This window comes from Lissotriton helveticus, chromosome 6, assembly GCF_964261635.1.
Source record: "Lissotriton helveticus chromosome 6, aLisHel1.1, whole genome shotgun sequence".
NCBI classification, from domain to species: Eukaryota; Metazoa; Chordata; class Amphibia; order Caudata; family Salamandridae; genus Lissotriton; species Lissotriton helveticus.
Window position 1 is genome coordinate 2,072,477,178 of NC_136067.1, and position 26,381 is coordinate 2,072,503,558.

At 43.4% G+C, this 26,381-nt stretch overlaps 1 protein-coding gene and 2 pseudogenes across 2 annotated transcripts in view; all 3 read left to right on the plus strand.

The window, feature by feature from the left end:
• The first annotated feature begins 274 nt into the window (after positions 1–274).
• LOC144764670 (5.8S ribosomal RNA) lies at positions 275–428 on the plus strand (annotated as a pseudogene).
• Positions 429–762: 334 nt separating this feature from the next.
• LOC144765629 (28S ribosomal RNA) lies at positions 763–2,772 on the plus strand (annotated as a pseudogene).
• An 18,018-nt stretch (positions 2,773–20,790) lies between these two features.
• The window catches only part of LOC144762034 (stewaprin-a-like), a 50,623-nt gene continuing 45,032 nt past the window's right edge, over positions 20,791–26,381 (plus strand). For both annotated transcript variants that reach the window (XM_078647192.1, XM_078647193.1), the window contains exon 1: positions 20,791–20,887. In XM_078647192.1, coding sequence (XP_078503318.1) covers positions 20,815–20,887 — 73 coding nt within the window. In that variant the 5' untranslated portion in view covers positions 20,791–20,814. The remainder of the gene's footprint in view (positions 20,888–26,381) is intronic.

A 26,381-nucleotide genomic window follows, 5' to 3' on the forward strand; every position in this document is an offset into this window, starting at 1 on the left:
GGGTTGTACATCTGGCCCGCAAATGTGTATGTTTAGTTGGGTCCAAATTGTATATTAACACTTGCTGAGTGTCTATTTGACAGTTTATAAAGCACAAACACCACACCATATTAATGGGACCCTGATACTTTAAAGGCTCCTATCCCATTCCCAGTACAGTCTGACTCCCAGAGGGGAAGCCCGGGCCATCTCACCACGTGGGTGGTAGTCGGACAGTGTCGTCTTCCTACCGCCTCTCCTGCACTTGCATGCGGGGGATCGTTTTCAAAAAGTTGCCTGTGAGCGGTGGGTCACTCGGCTCGCGTGACGATAAAGAAGCCAACTAGCTGCGAGAATTATTGTGAATTGCAGGATACATTGATCATCAACACTTCAAACGCACCTTATGGCCCTGGGTTTCTCATGCGGCTACGCCTCTCTGAGGGTCGCTCGATCGTCAACCGCCCCCAGGCTTCCCCAGGACACAGCTGGGGCTCCTGCAGGGTTAGCTCCACTTCCTTTCATTCCCCCACAAGGTCAGACCCCCTGAGCACCCGTGGCAGGGTTCCTTACCGGGTCCTGCTGCGGAGGTACACCGCCTGCGACCTAGTCCTGGGTGCCCACCTCGAGAGGGAGGGGGTTCCGGCGACCGGTCTGGCCCGGGCTAGACCCGGGCCACCTGGCTGCATTCCACGCATGTCTGTCTGTGGTGTCCCACCAGCTGCCCACGTGCACAAGCCTCGGGTGTCCACCTCCATCGCCGGCTTCCTGGGGAGGGCGAAACACCTCCAGACCTGACGCAGCAACCTGCAGAATTTAAGCATATTACTAAACGGATGAAAAGAAACTAACCAGTATTCCCGCAGTCATGGTGAGTGACAAGGGAAGAGCCCAGTGCCGAATCCCCACCCTGTGGCGGGTGCGGGAAATGTGGCATACAGAAAACCGATGCCAAGTCTTCGCTCAAGGGGCCAAAGTCCCTCTGATCGAGGCTCCCCCAGCGGACGGTGATAGGCTGGTAGCGGCCCCCGGAGTGCCACGATCAAGTCTTCTCTGAGTAGGGTTGCTTGGGAATGCAGCCTAAAGCAGTTGGTGAACTTCATCTAAGACTAGATATGGGCCTGAGACCAATAGCCAACAAGTAACATAAGGGAAAGTTTAAAAGAACTTAGAAGAGAGAGTTCAAGAGGGCGTGAAACCACAGAGAGGTAAATGGGTGGGGTCCGTGCAGTCTGCCCGGAGGATTCAACACGGCAGGAAGGTCGGCGGCCTGGGAGTTCCAGATCCCTTTTGCAGGACCGGTGCCTGGACGCAATTCCTCCATGGCGGTGCGCCCAAACTGGCTCCGGGTTGCCGGGTGGCCCTCTGCTCTGGCAGAGGGTGTTACAGTCCCCCTGGCAGTAGCTTTGCCATTTCTGTGGGGCCGAGGGAGATTCTACCAACTCCGTGCCCTCCCCTGGGCACCCGCTCCTGGCTGCCCCTCGGGGGGGCTGGGGCAATAAAGTGGGGATGGGGCCCCCTTCTCCCGGCATGACTGTCAATTGGGGCCGTCTGTACGCAGTACACCCCGACTGCATTGTGCCGACAGGTGGGAAGGCCCCTGCTGGGCGCCAGGGGTCTGACGCCATGTCGGTTACCCACCCAACCGATCTTGAAACTCGGACCAGGAAGTCTAACACATGCGAGAGTAGGAGGTCTAAGGGGAATGGATGAACGAGATTCCTATTGTCCCTTCCTACTATCTAGCAAAACCACAGTCACAGGAATGGGCTTAGCAGAATCAGTGGGGAAAGAAGTGCCTGTTGAGCTTGACTCTAGTCTAGCACTGTGAAGAGACATGAAAGGTGTAGGATAAGTGGGAGACCCTCAGGCTTCTGGTGAAATACTACTACTCTTATACTTTTTTCACTTACCCGGTGAGGTGGGGGCAAGATACCTGTGAGGCTCGCGCTTCTGGCTCCAAGCACCCGGTGCCCACCATGTATGACCCACTTTGGGGATAGTGATAGGTGGGGAGTTTGACTGGGGCGGTACACCTTTCAAATGATGATGCAGGTGTCCTAAGGCGAGCTCAGGGAGGACAGAAACCTCCTGCGGAGCAGAACAGCAAAAGCTCACATGATATTAATTTTCAGTATAGATACAGACCGTGAAAGCGGGGCCTCATGATTCTTCTGACAAGCAGGAGGTGTCAGAAAAGTTACCACGGGAATAATGGGCCAAGCGCTCATAGCGACGTCGCTTTTTGATTCTTCGATGCCGGCTCTTCCTATCATTGTGAAGCAGAATTCACCAAGCATTGGATGGCTCACCCATTAATAGGAGCATGTTAGCTTGGTTTAGATCGTCGTGAAACAGGTTATTTTGACCTTACTGATGATGTGTTGTTGCAATAGTAATCCTGCTCAGTATGAGAGGAACCGCAGGGACATTTGGTGTATGTGGTTGGCTGAGGAGCCAATGGGGTGAAGTTAGCATCTGTGGGATTATGACTGGACGCCTCTAAGTCATAATCCCCCCTAAACCGTAAGAATACTGCAGTGCCTTGAAGCCTTGGTTAGCCTGGGGGAGCTGGCCTCTTTTGGGGGGCCGGTGCGTAGAGCCGCTCACTTGGGGACCAGAGCGCGGATGGAAGGGGGCTGCCTTCATTGCCCTTAGTGCACCGCATGTGCGTGGGGCACCTGATGCTCAATCATTCATAGTCAACCTGTTTCTGGGTCAGGGTTTCGTAAGTAGCAGAGCAGCTACCTCCCTGCGAACTATTGAAAGTCATGCTCTGAACCAATATTTAGTTTTTCCTTGTGTGAGGCGCCCACGGATACCCTCCTCCACCATACCCAGGGGTGGGTCCCTCTGCCACTGGGATCACGGGAGGGATGTGCAGGTGTGACGTGGGCCTGCGGTAGGCTGCCTCAATCACATGCCATCCGGCACAGGGGCCTCCCCCTCCTGTCCCTGCCCCACCAGGGTGCAGGGATGGGGGCCACCATCCCTTGCTTGTCAGCTGGGTTACCAGATCACCTGGGCCAGCTGGGGCCCTCCTTTTCCCACTGCTCCAACGCAAGTCAAGCAGGTAGCTGAGCAGCCCTGGGTAAGAAGCCACCCAAGCAGTAGCCTCGGAGTGCCTGGCCACCCTCGCCATCGTTAGAGTGCAAGGGCGACTGGGTCCATTTGTCCCAGGCCATCTGGGCACTGGGATTTTCTGGGCCATCTGGTCACCTGGCATGGCGACCAGATGGCCCTGCAGGCTGGGTGACCAAATGGCCCTGCGGGCTGAGCAACCAGATGGCCCTGTGGGCCAGGTGACCAGATTGCCCTTTATGGATGGGTGACCACATGGCCAGTCTGCCAGCCGACCGTGATAACTCTAACTTTTGTCCTTTTGGCAGCAGACCAGCCCTGCGTGAAAGGGAGCCAAGCCAGAGATGGGGCCCCAGGAGAGCTTGAAGAAGCCCTGAGCAGGGGATGCCTGGGCCCAGTCTGGGATGGCAGAAATTTGCGGATGCCCCGTGCCACCCAGGGGGGTCCACCGGGCCTTCAGAGGATCTCCCTGGGCCTGGCTAAGGTTTGGAAGCAGGGCCCGGAACTTGAGCTCCATCTGGTTGGCTCCGGATAGCAGGAGCTGCCTGTCCTGCAAGCCAGTCAACGGTCTGTGCGCTGGGCAAGGAGGTCCTCCAGGCCCAGGAAGGATCTTCCCGGCCTGGCTAGTGTTCGGGAGCTGGCACCATGCCCTGGGCTTGAACTCTCTCCAGTGGACCCTGGGTATGAGAGCTTACGTCCTGCAAGCCAGCTGAGGGTCTGATCTCTGGGTATGGAGGTTCTTCCTGGCCTGGCTAGGGTTCGGAAGCAGGGCCCAGGCTCGGGGCTTGAGCTTGTCCGGCATGCCCTGGGTTGTTGAAGCCCCCATCCTGCAAGCCAACTGAGGGTGTGGGCGCTGGGGATGGAGGTCCACCGGGCCCCCGGGAGGCTCTAGCCAGCATGTCTAGGGTTCGGAAGGAGGGACAAGGCCCGGGGCTTGAGCTCCATCCGGCGGGACACGGGGTGCGGAATCCCCCCATCCTGCAAGCCAGCTGAGGGTCCGGTCGTGGAGGATGGGGGTCCACTGGGGTCCGGGAAGGCTCTCCCCGGCCTGGCTAGGGTTCAAAGGTTGAGACCGGTTCTGGGGGCTTAAGCACTGTCCAGCGGGCCCCCTTGTCCTGCAAGGCATCCAAGGGTTCAGGAGCTGGGGACGGGGGTCCATCAGCACCAGGGCAGGGTCACCCGACCTGGCTGGGTTCAAAAGCAGGAACGGGGCCAGGGGTGGCTGGCTTTCTCCCTTCCGCTGGTGGAGAGGAGTTCTCTGCCCAAATCTACTCATGAGTTCATTCCACCTCTTTCTTGTGTCATTCTGGGTGCACAAGGTGTGCCCAACAGCATTCACTCTGTTGACTATACTCTTCCACATTGACACTTTCGTGCTGTGAGGAGTATGCTTGAGCTCCAAAACATTAGGGCTCTACTCAAATGATTTTGTCCACCATGAATCTTAATTTGGATTCAGGGAAGGCAGGTTTCTTAGGTCCCTTGGTGAAGGAAAGAAATGGGAAGCCGGTTTAACTAAAATATACAAACACAGGATGATGAGATAGGTTAAAAAAAATGGTAAATGGGTGGTGAAGAATGATAAGTGAAAATATTGAAAACATGTATATGTGGTAAACAGTGATGTACTCGGTGTATATGTGCCTGTTCTGATTTGAATAGCAGAGTTGGGGTGTGTTTTATATAGTGTAAATTGAAGGTGTGCCCACTTGTCACACAACTTCAGGTGTGTGGTATTTGAATCCATCCAATGGTTTGTGTTGAAAGTAGTAACTTCTTTTGGTTCTCGTACCTCGGCAATTGACCGCCTATGCGTGACCTGCCACTGGCTGTGCACCACTGTGAGACCAGCAGTTACAATTTGCACTCGTAATATGCTCAGCGGTCGGAAAGCTACCCTGGTGGCATCCGCCAACTCACCAGTGACAATTTACACTGCCCGAGTCCGCTGCAGGACCGTTGATAGGATCTTCATGCTGGTGGTGTGTTTCAGACTGCCCAACTTCTAATATGCAGATAGCAGTGATGTGGGATAGGCGGGCACAGTTCCCTGGCAGTCAGACCGTCAGACTTGTAATCTGGTCCAGAATTTGTGAAGTCCAGCTTACTAACATGATGAATCTGAGCTGACTCAGTCCATGTGGTAAGAGGGACATGTCACTCTGTATTATGTAAATTGCACAATTCGTTATGAGGTTTTGGAATTCTTGGATTATGTACTAGAAGTTTCTGCAACTCGGTCTGCCACGATTCGTTACCTTCTCGTTGTCAGTATTCAATCAAATGCTGACAACGAGAAGGTAATGAATGCCAAAACCTCGTAACGAATTGTGCAGAGGGCCTTGATTTGAAGGAACAAATTGACTGACTAGGCTCCTTTACCCTCGAAGTGGGAGATCGAATCTCCATTTGGGCCCAAGCACACTAGCGACAAGAATTCTTAACAAGTCAAGCCTGGGTGTGCCCTCTCTAGGTCCCCAGAGGTGACATCACTCCTTTCCAACCCCCCAGTCCTGATGAAGACCCGCAAACCGGGCATTAATAGGGTCGAAACGTCGATGGCTCAAGCCATTGGACCAACTGAGAGTATTCCATAAAACTAGCCAACAGAAGTGGCACAAAGGAATAACTGTAATTTATTACCGCATTGGCCAACATCCTGTTCTCTCCTCTTCACTTGTACATAAAGTCACTAATTCTATGTCACTGTTGCACAATATGTCATTGCACACCTAGTATCACAATCACCTCAATTTGATGCGCCATTCTGTGAATACACTTGAATTGTTATTTATTGAGACGGGGTATTTATGAATGCAACTAAATTCATAAAATAATTTGTTTATACCCTTATACCCTATTTTGGTTTGGATTTGCATCTCTGTTTTGTTCATAGTGATTGAGACTATAACTCAAGGAATTACTGAAGGAATTGTGGTTTTTCTGAAGCATTCAAGTGTTTACCCGACAGAACCACTGTTTACATAACATAGTACTGCCCAGGTTCTGAGGGATACTGGGTTTACCCATAGTAACTTACTTCTTTGACTGGAGAGGCCGTGTCCTTCAAAAGGGAGTGTGAGGTTGCTCTGCATAGGGATCTAAAGGTGTTCCTGCATAGACTTGTTGGCTGCCTCAAATTTGTCTGAGCAAAGTAATGTTTCCTGCAGAAGAGTCGGTAGAGATTTGGTCATCTGTCTTGATAGTATCAATCTTATATCTTGAATGGCATAAAAGAGGCAATATACGAGGTCGTTAAGACATATCCTGAGGTGACACGCTCAGTAGGGACGCAATTGAAGAAGCCACCAATATATGTAACATTAGCCAAGTTTAATGGGCCCATTCTGACAGAAGGATGTTCCAGGAGGCATGATGTGACCCACTGAAACTAGTCTTAGGAGGTGTTATCTTTGGCATAACCAAATACAATGTCCTTGCCTTGCAGTGAAGTGACGGGTCATTTACAATCAAGCTCTGTCAGGTAGTTTGTCAGGTCAACCCACCATTGCTTGGTACATATTTGTCATATCAAGAGGGAAGTTTTTGGCTGACCGAGCCAAACAGAGGTGATTCTAAGACAGTTCTGTCCTCTCCACAGTTGTGGTTAGTATTCAGGAAGAAATTGCTCAAATGGGTGAGTTAATACAACTGCATTCTAGTTGCTTCTGATGCCTTCTGCTCGTTTTTGTTTAGGTACAACAATGCAATAGTCGATGAACCTGGATTCTTGCTTGCGTCAAGACTGTTATCCTGAAAAATAAGGTAATCACTTGGTGCTGATCTATTGCAGAGGGTGATAAGTAGCTATTTTAAAAGTCTCATCAAAGTCTCCCCCAGAAGCACTCCCTTGGCCTGGTGATATAATGACTGTACTTTAGAAACGTTCAGGCAAGTCATGTGCTATGAAATAAGAAATGAGACTTCCCAATACAACAGACATACTTTTACTATTCAAGGGGCAATATCATCACTTGAGAAATGCAAATCCATCAAGAATTCCTACAAGATTTGCTTTTCTGACCAATATTCTTCTACCCATAGAAAGTTCTTTCACTTTCTACTTTTTTTCATCAATTTTCTAACTACAATTACCCTTCTATTTGGTCCAGTTTTGGAAAGTAACTATTTGAAACCTATGGATTTTGAAGCATACAACACTGGCAGAGTCCAGGTCTCACATACATTTCCATGTTTTGTGTCAGTTTCTCAAAGTGTCTTGCGAGTGCTACTTCAATTTGTTGAACTGTTCTATGGCCAAAATATTCTCCACCAGATTTTCCAATTGGAGTAACACTGCAGCATCTCTCAGTGTTTGCTAGTCAGCTGCCCACACAGCAGAAGGGCTCTCACTCAGAAAAAAGACAATGGATATTAACTCTGGACCACAGCCATGCCCTATTTTCTTGTTAAGGGTCTGTGGGCCGGTGCAAAAAGCGTGAGGTATGCATTTACAAGACTACCATTTACTGAAGCTACTTAAGCACCTGTGCCATCTGGTGCTAGGATACTTTAACGATCAACTTTTGTGCTGCTGTCAGCTCTCACACCAGCTCTAGGTCTTGAATGAACAAGTCCTTCCTTGCTGCAATTATGTAAACATAAGACAAAATTCAGTCCTGACACTGTTCAGCTACCTTTGCAAAAAGTGAAACAAAATAATTTTAAGTCACCTTTAAGTGACAGAATCCCTGGGGAAAACAAAACTTCTAGAGAGAAAACCAAATACAATCTTAGCACAGCCACCTTCATTTCAAGATTATCTTAAAAGCCTATAGTGTCAAACATACTTTACTATATGTGTTATATATGTTTTTCACTTTTTTTAAAAACATGCAGTAGTTGCGGTTACAAACATTATAGCAAATTTCGGTGTCTAGGCAAACAGTGGAAATAAAATTAAAAAAAGAACTAAGTTCAAATACACAAGTTTTATGCTAGAAAAAACCCTTTAGTTTAACATACACTACAATGAACGTGAAACTTACTCCATCGGCGCAGGACGCGGGACGCCTGGAGATTGACGAGGGACTTCTATAGACCGATTTTTACTTGGCGGGTGATGTTTGTTTGGATAAACGATGGGAGACTTACAAATCTCATTCTTGGGTAACGTGATACTAACCTCACTGACGCGGGACACGGGACGCCAGGGGACTGATGTGGTACTCTTGTGGATAAACCTTCATTTGGCAGGTGACCTTTTTTGATACATGACAAAGATTTACTGGGTTACGTCTACCTACGTTCTTGGAATACATTGCTTTGGGGAAGAAACATAACCTAGAAATAGTAAAATTTGAGTCTATTAGCCACAATTGACATAGTGACAGGGATCTGGGCGAATGTTATCCACACAACTTTTGTATTGAAGACAGCCTTGAAAATGTCGCAAATCACAACAAAACACGTGTCGGCTGTACCATTGCTGCAACAACTAGGCAATAGGGGTGAAGATTTACATGCTGAACAAAGTGCTATGTGTTTTCTTATTTTGTATATTAAATAACTTTCTTGACTGTTTATAGTCAAATATATACTTATCCTGGTTGTGCTCTGTCATTGTTTTTGTAATATGGTTTATATATAGAGGATTCTGTATATGATAACTAGCACTGTGGGTGGCACAGAGGTGCTGGCTGTTATTGAGTATCCACTGCCATCATACACTACAATATGTCTAAATATGTGTTTTTCACTTAATAAAAAATATGCTGTTGTCATGAATAGCGAAGTCAACGTGACCTCTGGTGTCGTCACAAAAAAAAAATACCATGCAAAAGTGGCTTTCTTATAAAATAAAATGGAAAAGGGAAGTTTAAACATCACATCAGTAAACTCAGATTGTCAATCATTCTATACAATACATGTATATATGTGTTTTACACTTTTAAAAAAATGCCGGGTCTTCATGATGTATCTGCAGCAACTGAAACGATGTTTCAAAGAATAAAAAACCTTAAAAATATAGTTATTAATACACTAAAACAAATGAGAAGGAGAAGGACGGATAATGTTGTTCCTTATACATCTCTTTTGTATAATATGCAAATATAAAAAACATCTGAATACCCTTACAAATTCACTGATAAAGCAATAGTTACAGGGCTGTTATAGTTATCAAACAGAATTTAAAAAACTTTAGATATTCACTGGAAAAAACAAAGATTACACGGACGTTATAGTTAGGAAGTAGAATAAAAAAACATGGAAATTCACTAAAAGAAGCAAAGGTTACAGGAACGTCATAGTAAAGCTCACAATTCACTCATACAAAACCAGAGAAATTCAGCAGTTATAGTTACCTGAGCTAACTACCTCTTAAACCTCGCAATGCACTGCTTATGACCTCAGACATTTAATATCACTTATGACATGGTCAGTGGCATCACAGATGATATCACTAATGACCTCAAATTACATCTCTCATGACAAAACAGAGGATATCATCAACAGAATAACTCCCACTCACACCTATATAAAACATCTCATATATATATATATATACACAGACCTACACACAACCTCTCAAAACTCATTCAGAAACCCATACAAGTACTCAAACAGCCACTCACTCATCCATAGAACTACTCACCCTCTCACTCACTCATACAGCCACTCACACAACCACACACTTACCCATACATCCTCTTAACCCAGCCCCTTACTCATCTATACATGCATTCACACACTCACTCACACAGCCATAGAACCACTTACATACCCATTCACACATCTATACAAGCATTATCAGATTTGCATACTCACCTATACAGGCATTCACATAGACAGTCACTCTCCAATACAGCCGTTCACACACCACCTTACTCAACCAATCACCAATTCAAACAGCCACCCACTCACTCATAAAGCCACTCACACATGTAGTCACTCACTCACCCATACAGCCACTTACACACAGTCACTCACTCATATTATTAGTCAGGTATCCACTCACTCGACCATACAGTCACTCACTCACACACCGACTCACCCACCCATTCGGTCATTCACCCATACAGCCACTGACACACTAACTCACTCATCAATACAGCCACTTACATAATATATGTTAGCAGTAGTATCACTCATCAGGTAACCATAAGTGGTGAATTTCTCTTATTTTGTATGAGTGACATGCAAGCCTAACTATAATGTACCTTTAACTTTTGTTATTTTATGTGAAACTATATTCATATAAATATTGTTATTAAAAAGCTGATTTTGATTTGCCAATAAGTTTGGTGTAGTTTGACAAATGTTCACGACATTTCCAAAACTAATATGCTACTCACTTCAGCTGCTGTGTTGAAAGTTTTGGGGTGATCCATCAAGCGTGGGCTGAGAAAAAGGGGGGTCCCTTAATGTTTTTTCTCCATGTTAATTTGTATAGCAAACTTCAGACACAGCTACAGCCCGAACTGCTGAATGGAATGACGCCACATTTTGCAAAGAGGTAGCTCTTTGTTCAGAAAGCACTCTTTTTGTTGAATGGTGGAAATCCGTTCAGTAGATCCTGATAAATTGAAAGATTTCTCAGATATTGCGGCCTCTGAGGTTCCGTGAACACTTCCAATCTCGTGCCTGAGATCTGATTGGCTGCCAACACTTCAAACCAAGTGTTGCCAGCCAACTAGTGACTCAGTTCAATTGAGTTACAAGAAAAAGCATTAAAAAAGAAAAGGGGGCATGGTAGTAACCCCCACCCCCTGGTCTTTTTGGGGAATCACACAAGGACCCCTGTAAGGTTCAAAAAGTATTATTAATTAATTATTGGGCAGGATTTGCGGAGGATCCACGAATCCCACTGACAATTTGAAAAAAACAAAGCTCAGAATCCCGTGCTTTGTTTAATTAGGCCCCGGATGGGCAAGGACCCAGTGGCAATTTGATTTGATAATGCAGGGGCTGAAGGGGCCCCATCAGCCCAGGGGACCATCACCTCCCCGTGGCTATATACATATTAAAATGTCTGGGGGATCCAACCCTCCCAGGCAGCTCGGGGAACTGCCACCTCCCCTGGGCTAATGTACTGAAGTACGTGGGTAACACAGCCTACCTGCAGCCCCAGGCCAGCCATCTCCCTGGGGCACAAATGAAGTCCATTGTGGACCACCAGCCCCGGCGACCAACCCCTCTCTGGGGCTGCAGTTTAGATGGGATTAGGGCCCCCCTCCAGGAGCCCTTAATGGCTCCGACCCAGGGTTGGCTCCAGCGATGTCCCAGGGTGCCCAACCTAGGGAAATTGCAGTTTGCTATGGCTTGGGGGAAGCACTTTCAAACTCTGTTCTGCTTCATGGAAGCAAGAGCATGAAAAATGCTCTTGCTTCCTAGAAGCAGAGCAGAATTGCTTTTGGGAAGAGAAATCTGCATGTTAGCAACTCCCTCTGCCCAAAAGCAATGCTGGCTCCTGCAGGGAATGGGGTCCCCGGGGCAACATCAACCTGGGGAGGAGGGACGTATTATTTAAAACAATACTTGAAGGCCTGGTCCCGGGAGATGGGGTCCCCGTGGCAAAAATTAGCCCAGAGAAGAAGGGGGCATTAACCAATATATATATATATTTTCACATGTAGTAGAAGTTGCTACCCAAACATGGCGCTCAGCGCGGCCCCCCCAGTGTAACATCACGGTTGAGCTGCGGATCTACCTTAAATAAATAAATTAATGTTTTATAATTAAAGAGGTACTGTAACAGTCGTGAAGTCATTTATAGAGTTACTGAGAGTGAAGTATATAATCATATTCATATTGTCTGAGTTAGAAAGCATTTTAAAATATATAAATTAAAAAAGAAATTTAAAACATTTAAATGTGTTTCTGTTCATTGAATTCTTGCTTTTGTTTTGTGGATTCATGATGGATTTGTGAATCCAGCAAATGTTTATGAAGAGCATATTTGTTAAAAATATATACTTTTCACTGTTGGGTTATAGGAAGAGTCTACTACGAGTCTTTGTGTTCATTCCACGTTTGTTGCAGCTACATGTAAGTGTGGATGCACAGCTTGAGGTTGTTGAGAAACACCCTGTTCCCTTCATCTGTCAAGTGAAGTACAGAAACAATGTACAAGTCATACATCTCAAAACATAGGTTGTTGTAGATACAGCCCACGCTATGGTTTCTTTTCAGTACTGTACCAGGTGTATAAGCAATATGTTTTTAAAATCTATTTTTGTTAAGTAGTAGACTTTATATAAGTGAAAGAAAATATTACTACTGCACTTTTGTTATCTTTATACAACCCATTTGGTTGTTTTTCTCCCACTGTTCAATGATGATATCATGTTCGAATCACCATGTATGGTGAAGTTATATGAAATCTGAGAACAGTAAAAAAGGGAAAACTATGCTGCTATATAATTATAATACAATTTTTTAAATGTAATACTAATGTTTGTTTTCATAACATGCTCACAATTTCTTTTTCTTTTTCTTCTCAATAGCAGTCCCAGAAATCTTTCTTAGGCAGATGTCGTGGAAGCACTTCAACGCACAGTTCCATTCCTTGCTGCTCTGTATAATAATAAGAAAATAATCCATGCAGCTTCCTCTACATATATTTACTGAGGATACAATGGGAAACAGCCATAGTCTAGCACTTATAGGTTGCTTTAAATGTGTTATTTCATCTCTACAAGACACTAAAACACTCATTGAGGTGTCTAGAAGGATGCTAATACTAATAAGAGTGGCATGCGAGGAGACACTATTTCATTTTAGGTCATGTCTGGCACTGTGAGTTTTATCTCTCTAATGAAACAGGAGAAAAATGGAAAGTTTAAAACATAATATGGACTAGTTTAACCTGTAAACTAGTCCATATATTTCTTATCAAAGATACACTGGAAGTGGCCTGTATATAATGATGTCTTCTTCAAACTGAACAGCAACTGAACAGCAAAACACACAAGATGATGGACGGAATGTTGCACAATGGCAAAACATTCACCCCCAGGCACAGATCTGGATTTAATCCAACGTTATTTTGCTCTCCAAGCCACCCCAGGTCAAACATGGCCATATGCAAATCTTTATTGGCCCTGTGCCTCATGGGATCAGTCCAGCCCGAACTGCCAAGCCATGTCTTCCCTGGACCGGAATCAAGCATCCTAGGACTGGTTTCTGGCTATCAGCCATCTTTAGCCAGGATAGCTTGACTCCAGTGGAGTAGTGAACACGGAACCTTTCCCACTTAGGGTGAACAGCAAAACACACAAGGTGAAGGACGGAATGTTGCACAATGGCAAAACATTCACCCCCAGTAACAGATCTGGGTTTAATCCATCGTTATTTTACTCACCAAGCCACCCCAGTTCAAACTTGGCCATATGCAAATCAGTCTTGACCCTGTGCCTCATGGTCTTCCCTGGACTGGAATCAAGCATCCTAGGACAGGTTTCTGGCTATCAGCCGTCTTCAGCCAGGATAGCTTGACTCCAGTGGCGTAGTGAAAGCATATACTTTAAAGCTTCAAGGTGTGACTGCTACCATTTCTCATGTCTGTTTTTACTCCTACATATACTCTGATGTGTGCCCAGCACCTTATGACCTTACCTTAAAAACTATACAGTTTCTCATTAGCTGTAGACAAATATTGTCCAAATTACTTCAGCATTCCATCCCACAATCACAGATCTCTTAGCTATACAGGCCTTAAAGTAGGACTTGAACACACAGTTTCATATCTGCGGGCTCTCTATAATAAACAGAAAGTGAAACATGCACCTTCTTCTAAACACATTTAGAGAGCCTACTGTTGTATGGCATTTTAGGATCCAAGCAAAAATTCCCGATTCAAGCCCTTATATAGGTACAATTCACATTGCCCTAATATAGGCATAGAAATCATACTCATTTTAGACATAGCCCATGCAGTCCAAATACAGGCATGACTACTTCCACCCGTACCAAAACGTCACAACCATTTCTTGGAAAATCAGCTTAAGCAGTCAGGTACCTCCCCTTGCTTGAATATTCATTTGTCCAAGAACTCATGGACTTTACAAAGAAGTACTATTCCCTTGGCGTTCTTTACTGACGTTATTTTGCCCGACTTTACGTCAAACTAGGCACCTTCAAGGTATAAATATGCCTTCACTTGCTCTAGCAAGACACTGTGGTTCGGAGCAGCTCGACTATCTACTTGCCCGACGCATTTCACTGCATCAAGTGCCGAAGGAAGCCGACCCTCCAGCTGACGCACTGATCGAGAAGCTGTCCTTTCTCTCGCTGAGAATCCAGCTCCAGTATTTCCAAGCTCCACTTTCGGGGTGTTGGGAAATCGGGTCCCAAGACAGTGATACGAGAACTCCTTCATTCTAAACTAAGGTATGGAGCTGATTAGACCCTAAGAGAAATCTTGGATAGATTCTTGGCAAAGAAAACCAAACCTATGCTACACAAATACTTACTCCCTCCTGCGTACTAGACTTAGGTTAGGTACATTGGGGTAGGCGTATTTTAGATAGCACTAGTTGAGTATTTTAGACTGTGTATGTATGTATGTACTTTCATATGGCTTAGAAACCATACAATGCTTTTACAGTATTATTTTATAATTCTATTCTTGCTGTACGCATTATAATTTGCAGCCTGCATTACGATTGTGGCAGTTCACTTTACTTGCATGAGAAAGAAGACTGTTCAATAAATCCTTTTATTGAAAACGCCCATCTCTCTATTTCTCTGCACCTCTGTTGAAACGAAGCATGCACGATTGACTGGGGTAAAATATTTATCTATTGATTCCACGACTCTGAAGATATGTTTATTCTTTGGGAAACAAACTTGTCATGTTCATGCGGTTGTCAGAAACGAATCCCTTCTTGTGTATTCGAGAAAGTTTCTAGTGACCTATGAGCTAACTGGCACTCACTATTAAGTTTAGTTTTTTCTATAGAGACCTAGCCGACATCAGTCCTATGTCTAAACTATAGGATATACTATTCCAATGCGCAGAGCCTATTGGGAATATAGGAACTACACTACAATACGGTCTCAAACAAAGGAATCTAGGGCCAGATGTAGGTAGCCCAATACCGGTCGGTAACGGCCGTAATTCGGTAATTTCGGCCGTTACCGACCGGTATTTAGGGTTTGAGATGTAGGAGGCAGGTTTAAGGATTCGGTAATTTACCGAACGGTAATTTAAATACCGATTCGGTAAATTACCAAATCCTTAATGTAGGGAGTTCTCAAGTGAGTGCATTTTTCATTTAAGGATTTGTTATTTACCACCAACTACAAGTTGGTGGTAAATTCGGAATACCTTTCAAAAAGCAAATATTTGCTTTTTTAAAAGTGCCTTGTGGCAGACATACATGCCCATAGGGCATGTATGTGTGCCACATGTGCACCCATGCACTATTCAGGGGGGCAACAGGGTGTCAATGTGACACCCTGTCACCCTTGAAAATGTTCCCCCTATTACCGATTCGGTATTTACCGAATCGGTAATTGTGAATGGCTTCCCATTCATTCCTATGGGCCTCCAGGCCCATGGGAATGAATGGGAATTACCGAATTGATAAATACCGATTCTTAAATACCGAATATTACCGATTCGGTAATATTTACCGAATTTTTATATACATACCATTTACCGATTCTGAAATACCGAATCGGTAAAATTCGGTATTTTAGAATCGGTAAATTTAGGTTACCTACATATGTCCCTAGTGCCTATAGCCTACTTTATATGTGTCAAGTAACCATTAATACACACTGACACACTTATTGAGAACTCTGGAAGCATGCTGACACTAATAAGAATGACATGGCAGGAGTTGCACTTTCATTTTGGGTTATGTCTGCCACTGGCAGCTCCGACTCACTAATTAAACTTATCGACAAATTGTACATGTGAAAAATGATCTCAAGTCTATTAACCACTATCATAGTCCATTTAACCGTCTGAAAAGTTAGATTGCATGGAGACTGCACATAATGATATGAGTGCTAGAAACTGAAAACATATTCTTTTATATTTGACTGTCTGGTTGCTACCACCTCTCAAATATATTGTACTACTACATGTAGTATCAGACATGTGGTGTTCCTACTGATTGTAGTTGGAAATTCAATGGTTTATGAAACCCCAGAGCAAATATTGGCAGAGCTATTTCATCTTTCAGTCCAAGAATCATACATCTCCTCTCTAAGCAAGCTTGTGAAAGCACTTAGGGCCAGATGTAGGTAGGGTTTTACCGGTCGGTAACGGCCGAATTCGGCCGTTACCAACCGGTATTTGGCATTTGATATGTAGGGGCAGGTAAACAGGGAAAATCGGTAATTTTACCGATTCGGTAAATATACCGGTCGGTAAATTTACCGACCGGTATATTTACAGAATCGGTAAAATTGATATGTAGGTGGGACTCTTCTGAGTCCCACAAGGCCTACAAAATCGGTATTTTACCATCAAATTGTATTTGAAGTTAAAATACCGATTCAGGTGTGCATGCACATGTGTGCATGCACACCTGTGCCATATGACAGGCAGACCTGCCCTTAGGGCAGGTATGCCTGCCATATGGCCCCTGAACCTTTTGTGGGGGTGCTAGAGGGTGTCAAAGTGACACCCCCTGCACCCTTGTCAAAATCGGTATTTACCGAATCGGTAAATACCGACCGGTAATGCCCCATTCATTCCTATGGGCTTCAAAGCCCATAGGAATGAATGGAGCATTACCGGTCGGTATTTACCGAATCGGTAAATACCGATTCTTAACGATTCGGTAAATGGAACATCTGGATGTTCCTACATACCCCCACTTCTTATTTACCGATTCTTAATTACCGAATCGGTAAAATTCGGTAATTAAGAATCGGTAAATAAGTTTTACCTACATCTGGCCCTTAGTCACAAATCTTCATATCCCACTACCTTATATATTAAGCAGAACGTCATACATGTAGCTTTTTCTAAAAACATTTACTGAGTATGCTCTGTGAAAAAGAGTTAGTTTACTGCCTAGAGACTACCTTTCATGTGATACCTCACCCCTAAAACACATTGACACACTCTTTGGGTTCTCAAGAGAGATACTGACAGTAATAGCAGTGTCTAAGATGTCTTATTTTTCATTTTGAGTTAGGCCTGACACTCTCTGCTCTCTGTCACTTATCAGTCGTCGACAAATCTGAGGTTTAAAACATGTTCCCAAGTCTACCAGTAGTTTATATAATTTGAGAAAGGTACAGTGTAAATAGGTTATAATTATATATCGTATAAAGTGGGGATTTAGCACTCTTTGAAAAAGACTACAGCCCTAATTGCTAAACGGAATTGCACCAAATTTGGCAGACAGCTAGATTTGGTTACACAGATCACGCTTTCACTTATTTGATGTATATTCACTAAGTAGCTTTAGAGATACTAAGGATTAAAAACATATATATATATATATATATATATATATATATAGCAACCCCGAAAATTCACGGATCCACCTGCGGAGGATCTGGAGGGGAAAGAAAGGCCTGAATGGCTGGCCACAGCTTCAAAGTAAAGTTGCAGCTATCATTTCTTTTTCCTCGCATCATCCCAGTGTGCGGAAAGAAGACACAAAGAAAGGGTCACAATATAGATATCCTGCTCCCAGAGGTTATTTAGGGGGTCCCTAACAACCCATCATGACTCCAACATTGCTTTTTTTGTTTTTCTGTATTAACCTTTAGATCCTCAGGCCCTTCAACTATTTAGGACCCAATTGGAAAAACATATAGAAATTCACTGAAGAAAGGCAAAGATTCAGCGTCATTATAGTTAAGCTAATATTTTACCCAATCAACCCATAGAAAATCAGCAGTTATACTTATAGTTAAACTTATCTGAAGAAACTATAACTCATGCCATGAAGTGACTTAAAACAATAGAACTTAAGGCATAGTTTTTTAACATACGTCTAACTATAAGTATAGCTATAACTAATGAATTTTAATAGTTTAATGTAAAGGCAAGCATGGTAAAGGCAAATGTATGGTAAAGACTTGCTTGGTAAAGGAAATGTGTGGTAAAGGCATTGCATGGGAAATGACGTGTGGTAAAGGCACGTATGGTAAATGCATGCGTTGCACTGACATACACTCACAGATGTTCAGTCTCTGAAGTTCACTCTGCAGTTATCATTGCCCATTCACTGTCTCATGTGGTGTGGAAGAAAGGTGCTGCAGTGTCCAGCTTTGCTCATATCTGACATTTGATAACTCTGCAGGACACAGCTCTGAAAATAAGGCATGAGCACACTGATGAAGAGGACACTGGCTGCTGCTCTGAGGCAGCACATGTAAATCATAATGCAGGAGTATTTCTCCTTTGCTTGTGCAGGCTGGAATCCTCAGAATTTAAATGAAAGCACCTTTTGAGGTTGCAGAGCTGGAAAGAGGAAAAAGATGGGCTCTGTGAAGGCAAGAGCAAAGGGTGGGGTCTTGAAATAGAAACAGAATTAAATGTAATCCTATGTAGTGTGACAGAAAAATGAAACATCTTTAAACCCTGTGGCCATCAAGAAGCTAGTCCAAGGGTCCTCAAAGTTAAAAAAAATGAACATGTGCAAAATCCCAGCTGAATAAGAAGATCAGATTGTAGTATGAAATTACAGCATTTAAGGTGAAAAGTGAAACAATCTTACTGATGCTGGAATTGAGAATACAGCAGATGCATGGTGAAATTGTTTCAGAATTTAAAGGAAATATATTGTACTTTACATGAAGTACCAAGGTTCTGAAAGGTATTGGTATTTGATATCGTGCAATTTGGGAACTAAGTCTCCACAAACAGACATAAATATACCTGGTATAATCTTGTGCGATTATGTGAAAGAACTAAATGCACCCTATACTGCTGATAGTAGTTCACTCTGAAACTTGAATGTTTCATGATACTGGATTGTAAAAATATGTAAATCGCTCTAGTAAATCAAATGCCCAATGTTGTGATAAGTTTTCCATGATAATTTTAATACATAATATTCAAGAGTAGGTGAAAATTCTTCTTGCCTGGTTCAACTAATGTTTTTAGTTATGTTATGCATGCCTGATGGTTCATTATTTAGTATTGCAAACATATGACACAAAAACAAAAGGAAAAACATTCCACCACTTAGGGGGCGATTCCGATTTCGGTCGGAAGGGCTCTGAACGATGGTCGGAGCCCTTCCGACCGAACCGGAATGTGTGGGCCGGATTCCTTTCCGACCGAGCCATTCTGATGGGCTCGGTCGAAAAGGAATCCGACTTGGATTTCCGGATTGCGGACGACAGAGCCTGTCTGCAGTCGAGAAATCCCTCAGTACTCCCCCGGTCGCCTCTTTATGACCCAGGGAGTACAATGGCAGCTTTTCACTGCCTTTTCGTGCCGGTGTATCCTCCACGAAAAGGCATTTGGAAACCGTCTCTCGGGGCCCCCAGCAGGGCCCCCATGGGTGTGAGGCTGCTGGATGGTGGCTTGGGGGTACCTATGGTGCCCCTCAGTTGATCGCTGCACCCAGTGTCAGGCAGCTTGGTGTGCCGGCCACAGGGTACAGGGATGGACAGCACCCCTGCTTTCAACAATGCAGGCTTGCATTCCACTCGGAATGCATTCCTGTATTGGTAATTATACGAAAGCGAACGAACCCTGTGCTGTAACCGACGACAGCAAGTCGGTCGATTACAGCTCCTGGCCGATGTCGGACGGACTCATGTCCGTCCGACATCAGAACTGACCGCTCAATTGTGATGACCATATTCTTGTAATAAGCAGTCCAGCAAAAAATTAAAAAAAAATACATATTATGGCATATGCCATTATTTTTTAAAATGCTGTACAGTATAAGCATTTTATAAGCCATTGAAATGTTACATGATCATACAGAAAAATAAGATCAAAGGCAGAGTTCTTTAATATGGTGATGGAATTCTGAAGTGAGGTTCTATATACTCATCATGTACAACAGGGGGATACTTTTCTACTGTGCAATACAGGGCCACACAATTACCTTTCCCACAAGCCACATAAATCCTTGGTGTGGACCTGTTTTATATGAAAGTGAATGCATTTTTGAGCATATGAAGAACCTTTCTATGTAAGTACAACAATGAAACATGGCAACGTCTTTAAAAATGTTTTTTATTCCTTTAATTTATTTAATCACAGGAGTGATCATTGCGCTGCTGTATTTATTCATTTTACAGAACATAAAGTTCCAGTGCCATCTCCATTGGAAGCTATAGACAGTAAACAGTTTTTATCTACATACTGTTTAACTTCTTGAACCATTTTGCTAGAGGTTGCAAAAGCAGTTCCAGGGATCGAAAGCAAGTCAGTGCTTTGTGGTTGATGGTCCCTGGTGCAATAGTCCTCTGCTGTTCTGATCATCAATCAACTCAACAGTTCCGACTGCCTCAATATGTTCAATGTGTTCTCTTACAGAGGAGGTCTGGAACTGATGGAGCACTCTGTCCAGCAACAGCACAGAGCACATACATTTGTCAGTATTTCTGTCAAATCCTTTGAGGCAGCTCCAAAGTCACATACTGTAGTCAAACATTTATTTTGTCTCTAACCATGGGGGAAAGAATGAAGGAGCCCTGTTTGGCTGGGAGTGTGTATGACGCTGTAGCATGTGGTAGGTATTGTTCTGAACCGCCCTTGGCTGTTGTCCAGTCTGTCTTTGCTAGCGTCATCCTTCCTTCCTTCTCAACACATGTTATCCTATAAATCCCAGACACTGGTAAGCACAGGATTCAGAAACTGCTACCCAAACCATAATGAAGCCTGCAAGTGTCATCTTGCTCCTTGTCATCCTCCTTGGGCTCCGGGACATGCTTCCAGTGGTTGATGGTGAGTAGTCAGGGATGAGGTTCTCAGGATCAATTCATTTCTGGGGAATACCTGCAGAACAACCTGAATAGTCTTGCATTGTGTGAGAGACACACTACAGTGACAGATAAGTCTGTATGAAATTGATTTAGGCAAAGTGTGTATTTGTTTATTGTTAGGAAGAGTTTGAGTTGAAAGAGTGAGTGTAAGTTGCAAGTGGGTATAAGCTACATTCATTAAATTGTTTTCCCTCAGGGGCTGTAAAATGTCTATGATACTGGAGGAAGACTCTCTCACTCAAAGGTCTTTGTATGTTGATTAGTTGCCAGGTCTCAGGTCTCAGGGGGCCCTCTTCACATGTTGTGGTGGGAAAAGTAGAGACATTGCTTTCCTTTATGCCAACGATATGGCTTTGTCCTACATTTTGACTTTGGAGGCTCTAGACTCTTCCAAATCTAGGGTGTCACATATAGAGGCAGCCCTCAATAAAACTGTAAGTGCCAAAGCTGTAAACCAAATCACCAACACTGCAACAAGCCCTAAACAAGCCCTAAACCCACTCCTGCATCAAAAATAGAAGACCTAAGGGCATTGTTGTGTCACTTTCCCTCCTATGAGCGAAATTCTCACTCAAGAGAAGAAGTGTTCAGCATGAACCAAATGTAATTATTTTGCAAAAGTATGTCACTTGTCCTACTGCACCATAGCTTCTTCAATAAAAGCAGTAAACATTGTTTCATCTGTATCCTTGACCTTAGAAATAAAGACATGAATGACAATCAAGAGAATGATGGAGCAGTAAGTGTTTTCCACACCACGAAATAAGGAAAAAAAACAGTTAACCTTAATCCTGAAGTCATGTACCTATAGTTAAAAAGATAATAATAGCTTTTATTGATACTGTTGCATCAATAAATGTTATAGCAAAGGATTAACGTTAGTTCCCTCAAACCTCTAACCAAACGAAAGCCTACTAAAGTCAAGATGTAGGCTTGCAGCAACATTTTTTTTTATCTATGTGGTATCTTTACAACCAACCTGACTCACAGGTAGTCTGTAGTGACAACAATGTATCACTCAAAAGTATCAGGTACCTTGATAAGCTGGCAAACAGCAGTTTAATAAGAATCACATAGAGCATCCAAGCAAATGATTTAGACAGCCCATTTACAGAAGTCGATAATCTATTCAAAGGCATAGTAAGCATAGAAGACCAAACTGTAGGGTTACCTATTTACCAGCCCATCCAACCAATGACAATGAACCAGTGATGATGACTAGGATTTCACTTAACGTCCAAAGTAGAAACTAAACATATGAAACCTGGAAAACTGATATCATAGAATGTGTTCATTTGCCCACCCTGGGGATTTCACCAATCGCCTTTGCAAAACAAAATGTATACCTCTCCACGCTAGTTTGATGATGTGTGCAAAGGTGTAGATATCTACCTACCGAATGCCTCAATCATTAGGGAATACTGTCTCACTTCAGCTATCTATGACCTGCTATCCATAGTAAATGGTTCTTGTCATACAATTATATAATTGTGAGAACGTAGTGCTGGAAGGCCTTGTTAATAAATCCATAAGGGATACTTTTGAGAAGCCGGTGGCTCTGACTGTTTTTTTTAAAAGAAAGTCTCCTAATTGCAAACATTTGAAAAAAAACAATGCCCCAAACTAAATTTTTCCCAGATCATTTCAAACAATGCTATATAATCCTCTGCCAACATATCCTCTATCCTAAAGAAGTCGGCTTTTCCCTACTTTGCCAGGCAGTTATCCTGCAGAGCATTTGGCAGTTGATCATAATGAACTAGTGGTGTGAATCTGCTAAATCGTATTATTCCTAAATTTTTTCCGGACGCCGGCCCAGTTTCAAAATGCGGTGATCAGGGTCTTGATCCATGTCCTTTTGAAATTACATGGTTCATAGTTCTTTAAGGGGCATCCATTAGCTCGTTGTCCAATCAACATCTCGTAAGTTGATGGGATAAAACTGGAGCCATATTCTTCTCCGGGCCTGGTGCCAAACAGAGGCCAAACTTATTGCAGAGATGAGGATAGGTAATATATTTTATAATTGGGGATCGCGAGCCTGCCTCTGCCCTAGGAAGGGATAAAAATACATTAAATCGTCTAGTTCTGCCATATGACCAGATGAATCGAGCCACCTCTCTCTCAATTAACCTAAACCTTTTCTGTATTGCCAGAGGAATCGTGTGAAAAATAGATAGTAATTTTGGTAACATCATCATTTTGTTCAGATTGCATCTTCCTATGATAGACAACTTTAAATGATCCCATCGTTGTAGATCGTTATTTAAATTTCCTCTTATAGGAGCCAAATTTATGTCAACAATATCATCTATCTTTGTTGTGATGTGTATTCCTAATTAAACTGCAGCCTCAACAATCCTGCTATCAGTGGAAATGATACATTTATTTGTCAACATTTTAGTTTTCATTTTGTTCAGAGCGAATCCTGAGTATATTCCAAAATTTTCGGCAATGGTTTCTACCACCAGCATTGCTCTACCAAGGTTGGCCGTTATTATTGCTACATCGTCGGCATAGGCCAATACTTTCGTATCGTAGCCATGTAGGTTTATTGGTGCTATATCTGGGGATGCCTCCAATTTCCTAAGAAAGGGGTCTATGTATAACCCAAACAACAAAGGAGATAGGGGACACCCTTGTCTGGTTCCCCTACAGATTTAAAAATTCCCAGACTTTCTGCCCATAACCTGCAGTCGCGCTGTAGGATTACAGTACAGAATCTATACTGATCTGATAAAGGAAGTCCCGAGACCATTCATTTCCAAGACCCTCCAAAGATACCCCCATGAAACCATGTCAAAAGCCTTTGCATTGAGAAAGGCCATCCCATAGGTTTCGTGAGAGCCACAGTAGCATCAAAAAGTGAAATGACTCACCTCACATGGTCAGCCATCCCTCTCCCTTGAATGAATCTATGCTGCCATACTGAAACTAAATGATGCATTACCCTTTTCAATCGAGTGGAGAGGCTCTCCGAGTAAAGCTTAGTATCGCTATTTAAGAGTGTTATAGGCCTATAGAACCTAGATTCATGGGATATTTACCTTTCTTTTAAAAAATAACAATATTTTCAGTGCCCCTCGTACCAGGTGGTGCCACCCTCTCCCTTACCTCTTTAAATAATCCAAGTAATTCCTGGGTAACTTCCTTGGCAAAAGTTTTGTAGGATTCTAATGGGACACAGTCAGTCCCTGTAGCCTTTCCCAATGGAAGAGCTTGCAAAGCTACAAGAAGTTCCTCCAGAGAAAATTCTGATCCCAAGAGAAGGCTCTCCTCCTTAGGAATCCTTATCCGAGGAGCAAACTCATCCCAGTTCTCTCGATTATAAGAGTCCCCTCCAGGTAGTACCGTATATAGCCCCCTATAGAACCCCCTAAATGCCTCCCTGATATCTGCGGTATCAGAGACTATATCTCCTTCCTTATTCATAACCTGCTTGAAATGTCCTGCACCAATTTGTTGCCTAGCCCTATCAGCTAGCAGTTGGCCGACATTCTCGATATATTCGTAACACTGTTGTCTTTTTGCAATAAATGTACCTGCTGTCTTCTCAACATTGAAATCATTTAACAAGGCCTTAGTGATAGCTATTAAATTCATAACTAAAGTAATATCGCTTCCGTTATTCACAATATGAATAAATTCTGTTTCAAGAAGGGCAAGTTTTTGATAGAACTCTTTAATCTGAGCTGCTCTTTTTTTCTGTTTAGTCAAACTATATTGAAGCATTTATCCTCTTAATGATGCTTTAAAAGCATCCCAAATCATTCCAGGAGGGGCACTATTTTTATTATCGCAAAAAAAATCTGCTTTCCATCCCTTCATATGCTCGATATACTCTTGATCTGTAAAGAGTGCTCTCTCAAAGGACCACTTCCTATGCTCCTTTCTAAGCCCGACCAGCAAAACTTCCAAAACAAGGGGATTGTGATCTGGCATCACCCTGGGAAAAAGCTCCACCCGAGCCTACTGACGTAGGGATGGTGAAATTAAAAAATGATCAAGTCAAACCGAACATGAGGTGCAGAATAATAAGTATAGCCTGGCACCTGAGCCCTCAAACTAATCCATACATCCATCAGGCTGATATCCTTGGAAAATTTTTCATTGCCTTAGATGACTTAAGTTTCTGACCTTTGCTAAATACCCCATCCCTCTATGTGTCTATCCTAGAACCATTAATATTTAAATCCCCACACACTATATACGGAGAAGGCCGTGATGGTAGCTCAATAGCCAGAAAATTCAATAGCTCAGGATCATCAAGAACTGGAACATATACGGTGCATAACGTGAACTTTCCTGTCCCGCTGCTATAGTTCATAATTATCCATCTACCGTTCATGTCTACAGCCTTTCTCCCAAGCATGAAGGCCCCAACTTAGTCGTAACATCTTGTATTGTATTGGCAAGAACTTTTAAGCCTAAAGTATTAAACAAATTACTATCATTACCAAATATGTTTGTAAAAATTTAAGATCCTCACTAATCCTCCTTCTTTTACCTCTGTCATTTAAACCACAGATATTTTTAGAGGCTATACGAATCTTAGCCATAATGATACTGTGACATCTTGTCCGAGCAAATATCCTTCCTCTTAGAGTTGTCTGTATAACAATGCTTCTGATTGACTATCAATTTTAATAAATCACAAAATTCTAATAAACACAACATTTTATGAGGCTGCATGTTGCATGCTGACTTTCCACCAAGTGACCTTTCTACAACCCCCCCTTTTCCCCTCCCTCTCCCCTTAACCCTCCCCCTATCCTTGAAAGCATCCAGACCACCCAGGTCTGTGTGATGGAGATAGCGAGAGACGACAGAGCACCTCACCTCGCCTCCTCACCTCCCTATGCACAAATCGTAATTATGGAGGTAGACCTCCAGATCCCTCTTTTTATATAGGGCCCCATAACATGACAGACGATGTGTATAGGCATGGGCAGAATTGAAACGACAGGCTTGGGGTCCGGAAATAACATTATATGAAGTCACTGGAGATGGGTAACTCTATAATATGTTCTGCATACTTGCGGACACAACATTTTAAACCCCTATTTGATCCATATATTATTCCTGCAAAAATAGCAAAGTGGGGAAGAGGGTAAGGGAGACAATGCTTCAGGTGTAAAACTTATGGCGTGGACTTGGTTCATATATTGCTACATGCATATTAATAGACCTATTGGGTGATAAATAGCGGGCTTCTTGCAGCATATATTGAAAGAAGATGTTCTGCTCTCACCCCAGCGGATGCTTCTAGGAGTAAATGAACAAATTTGGAAAACTGGAGAGGAGCTTATGAATATAGCAATGGCAGAGTTTAAACTTTGCGTAGCATCAGCCTGGCTAGATCCCTCTCCGCCAACTTTCCATCAGTGGAAAGGTTGCTTCTTACATATATTTAATCTTGAAAAAACGCTATATGATCAGAGAGGCAGGAAAAGTAG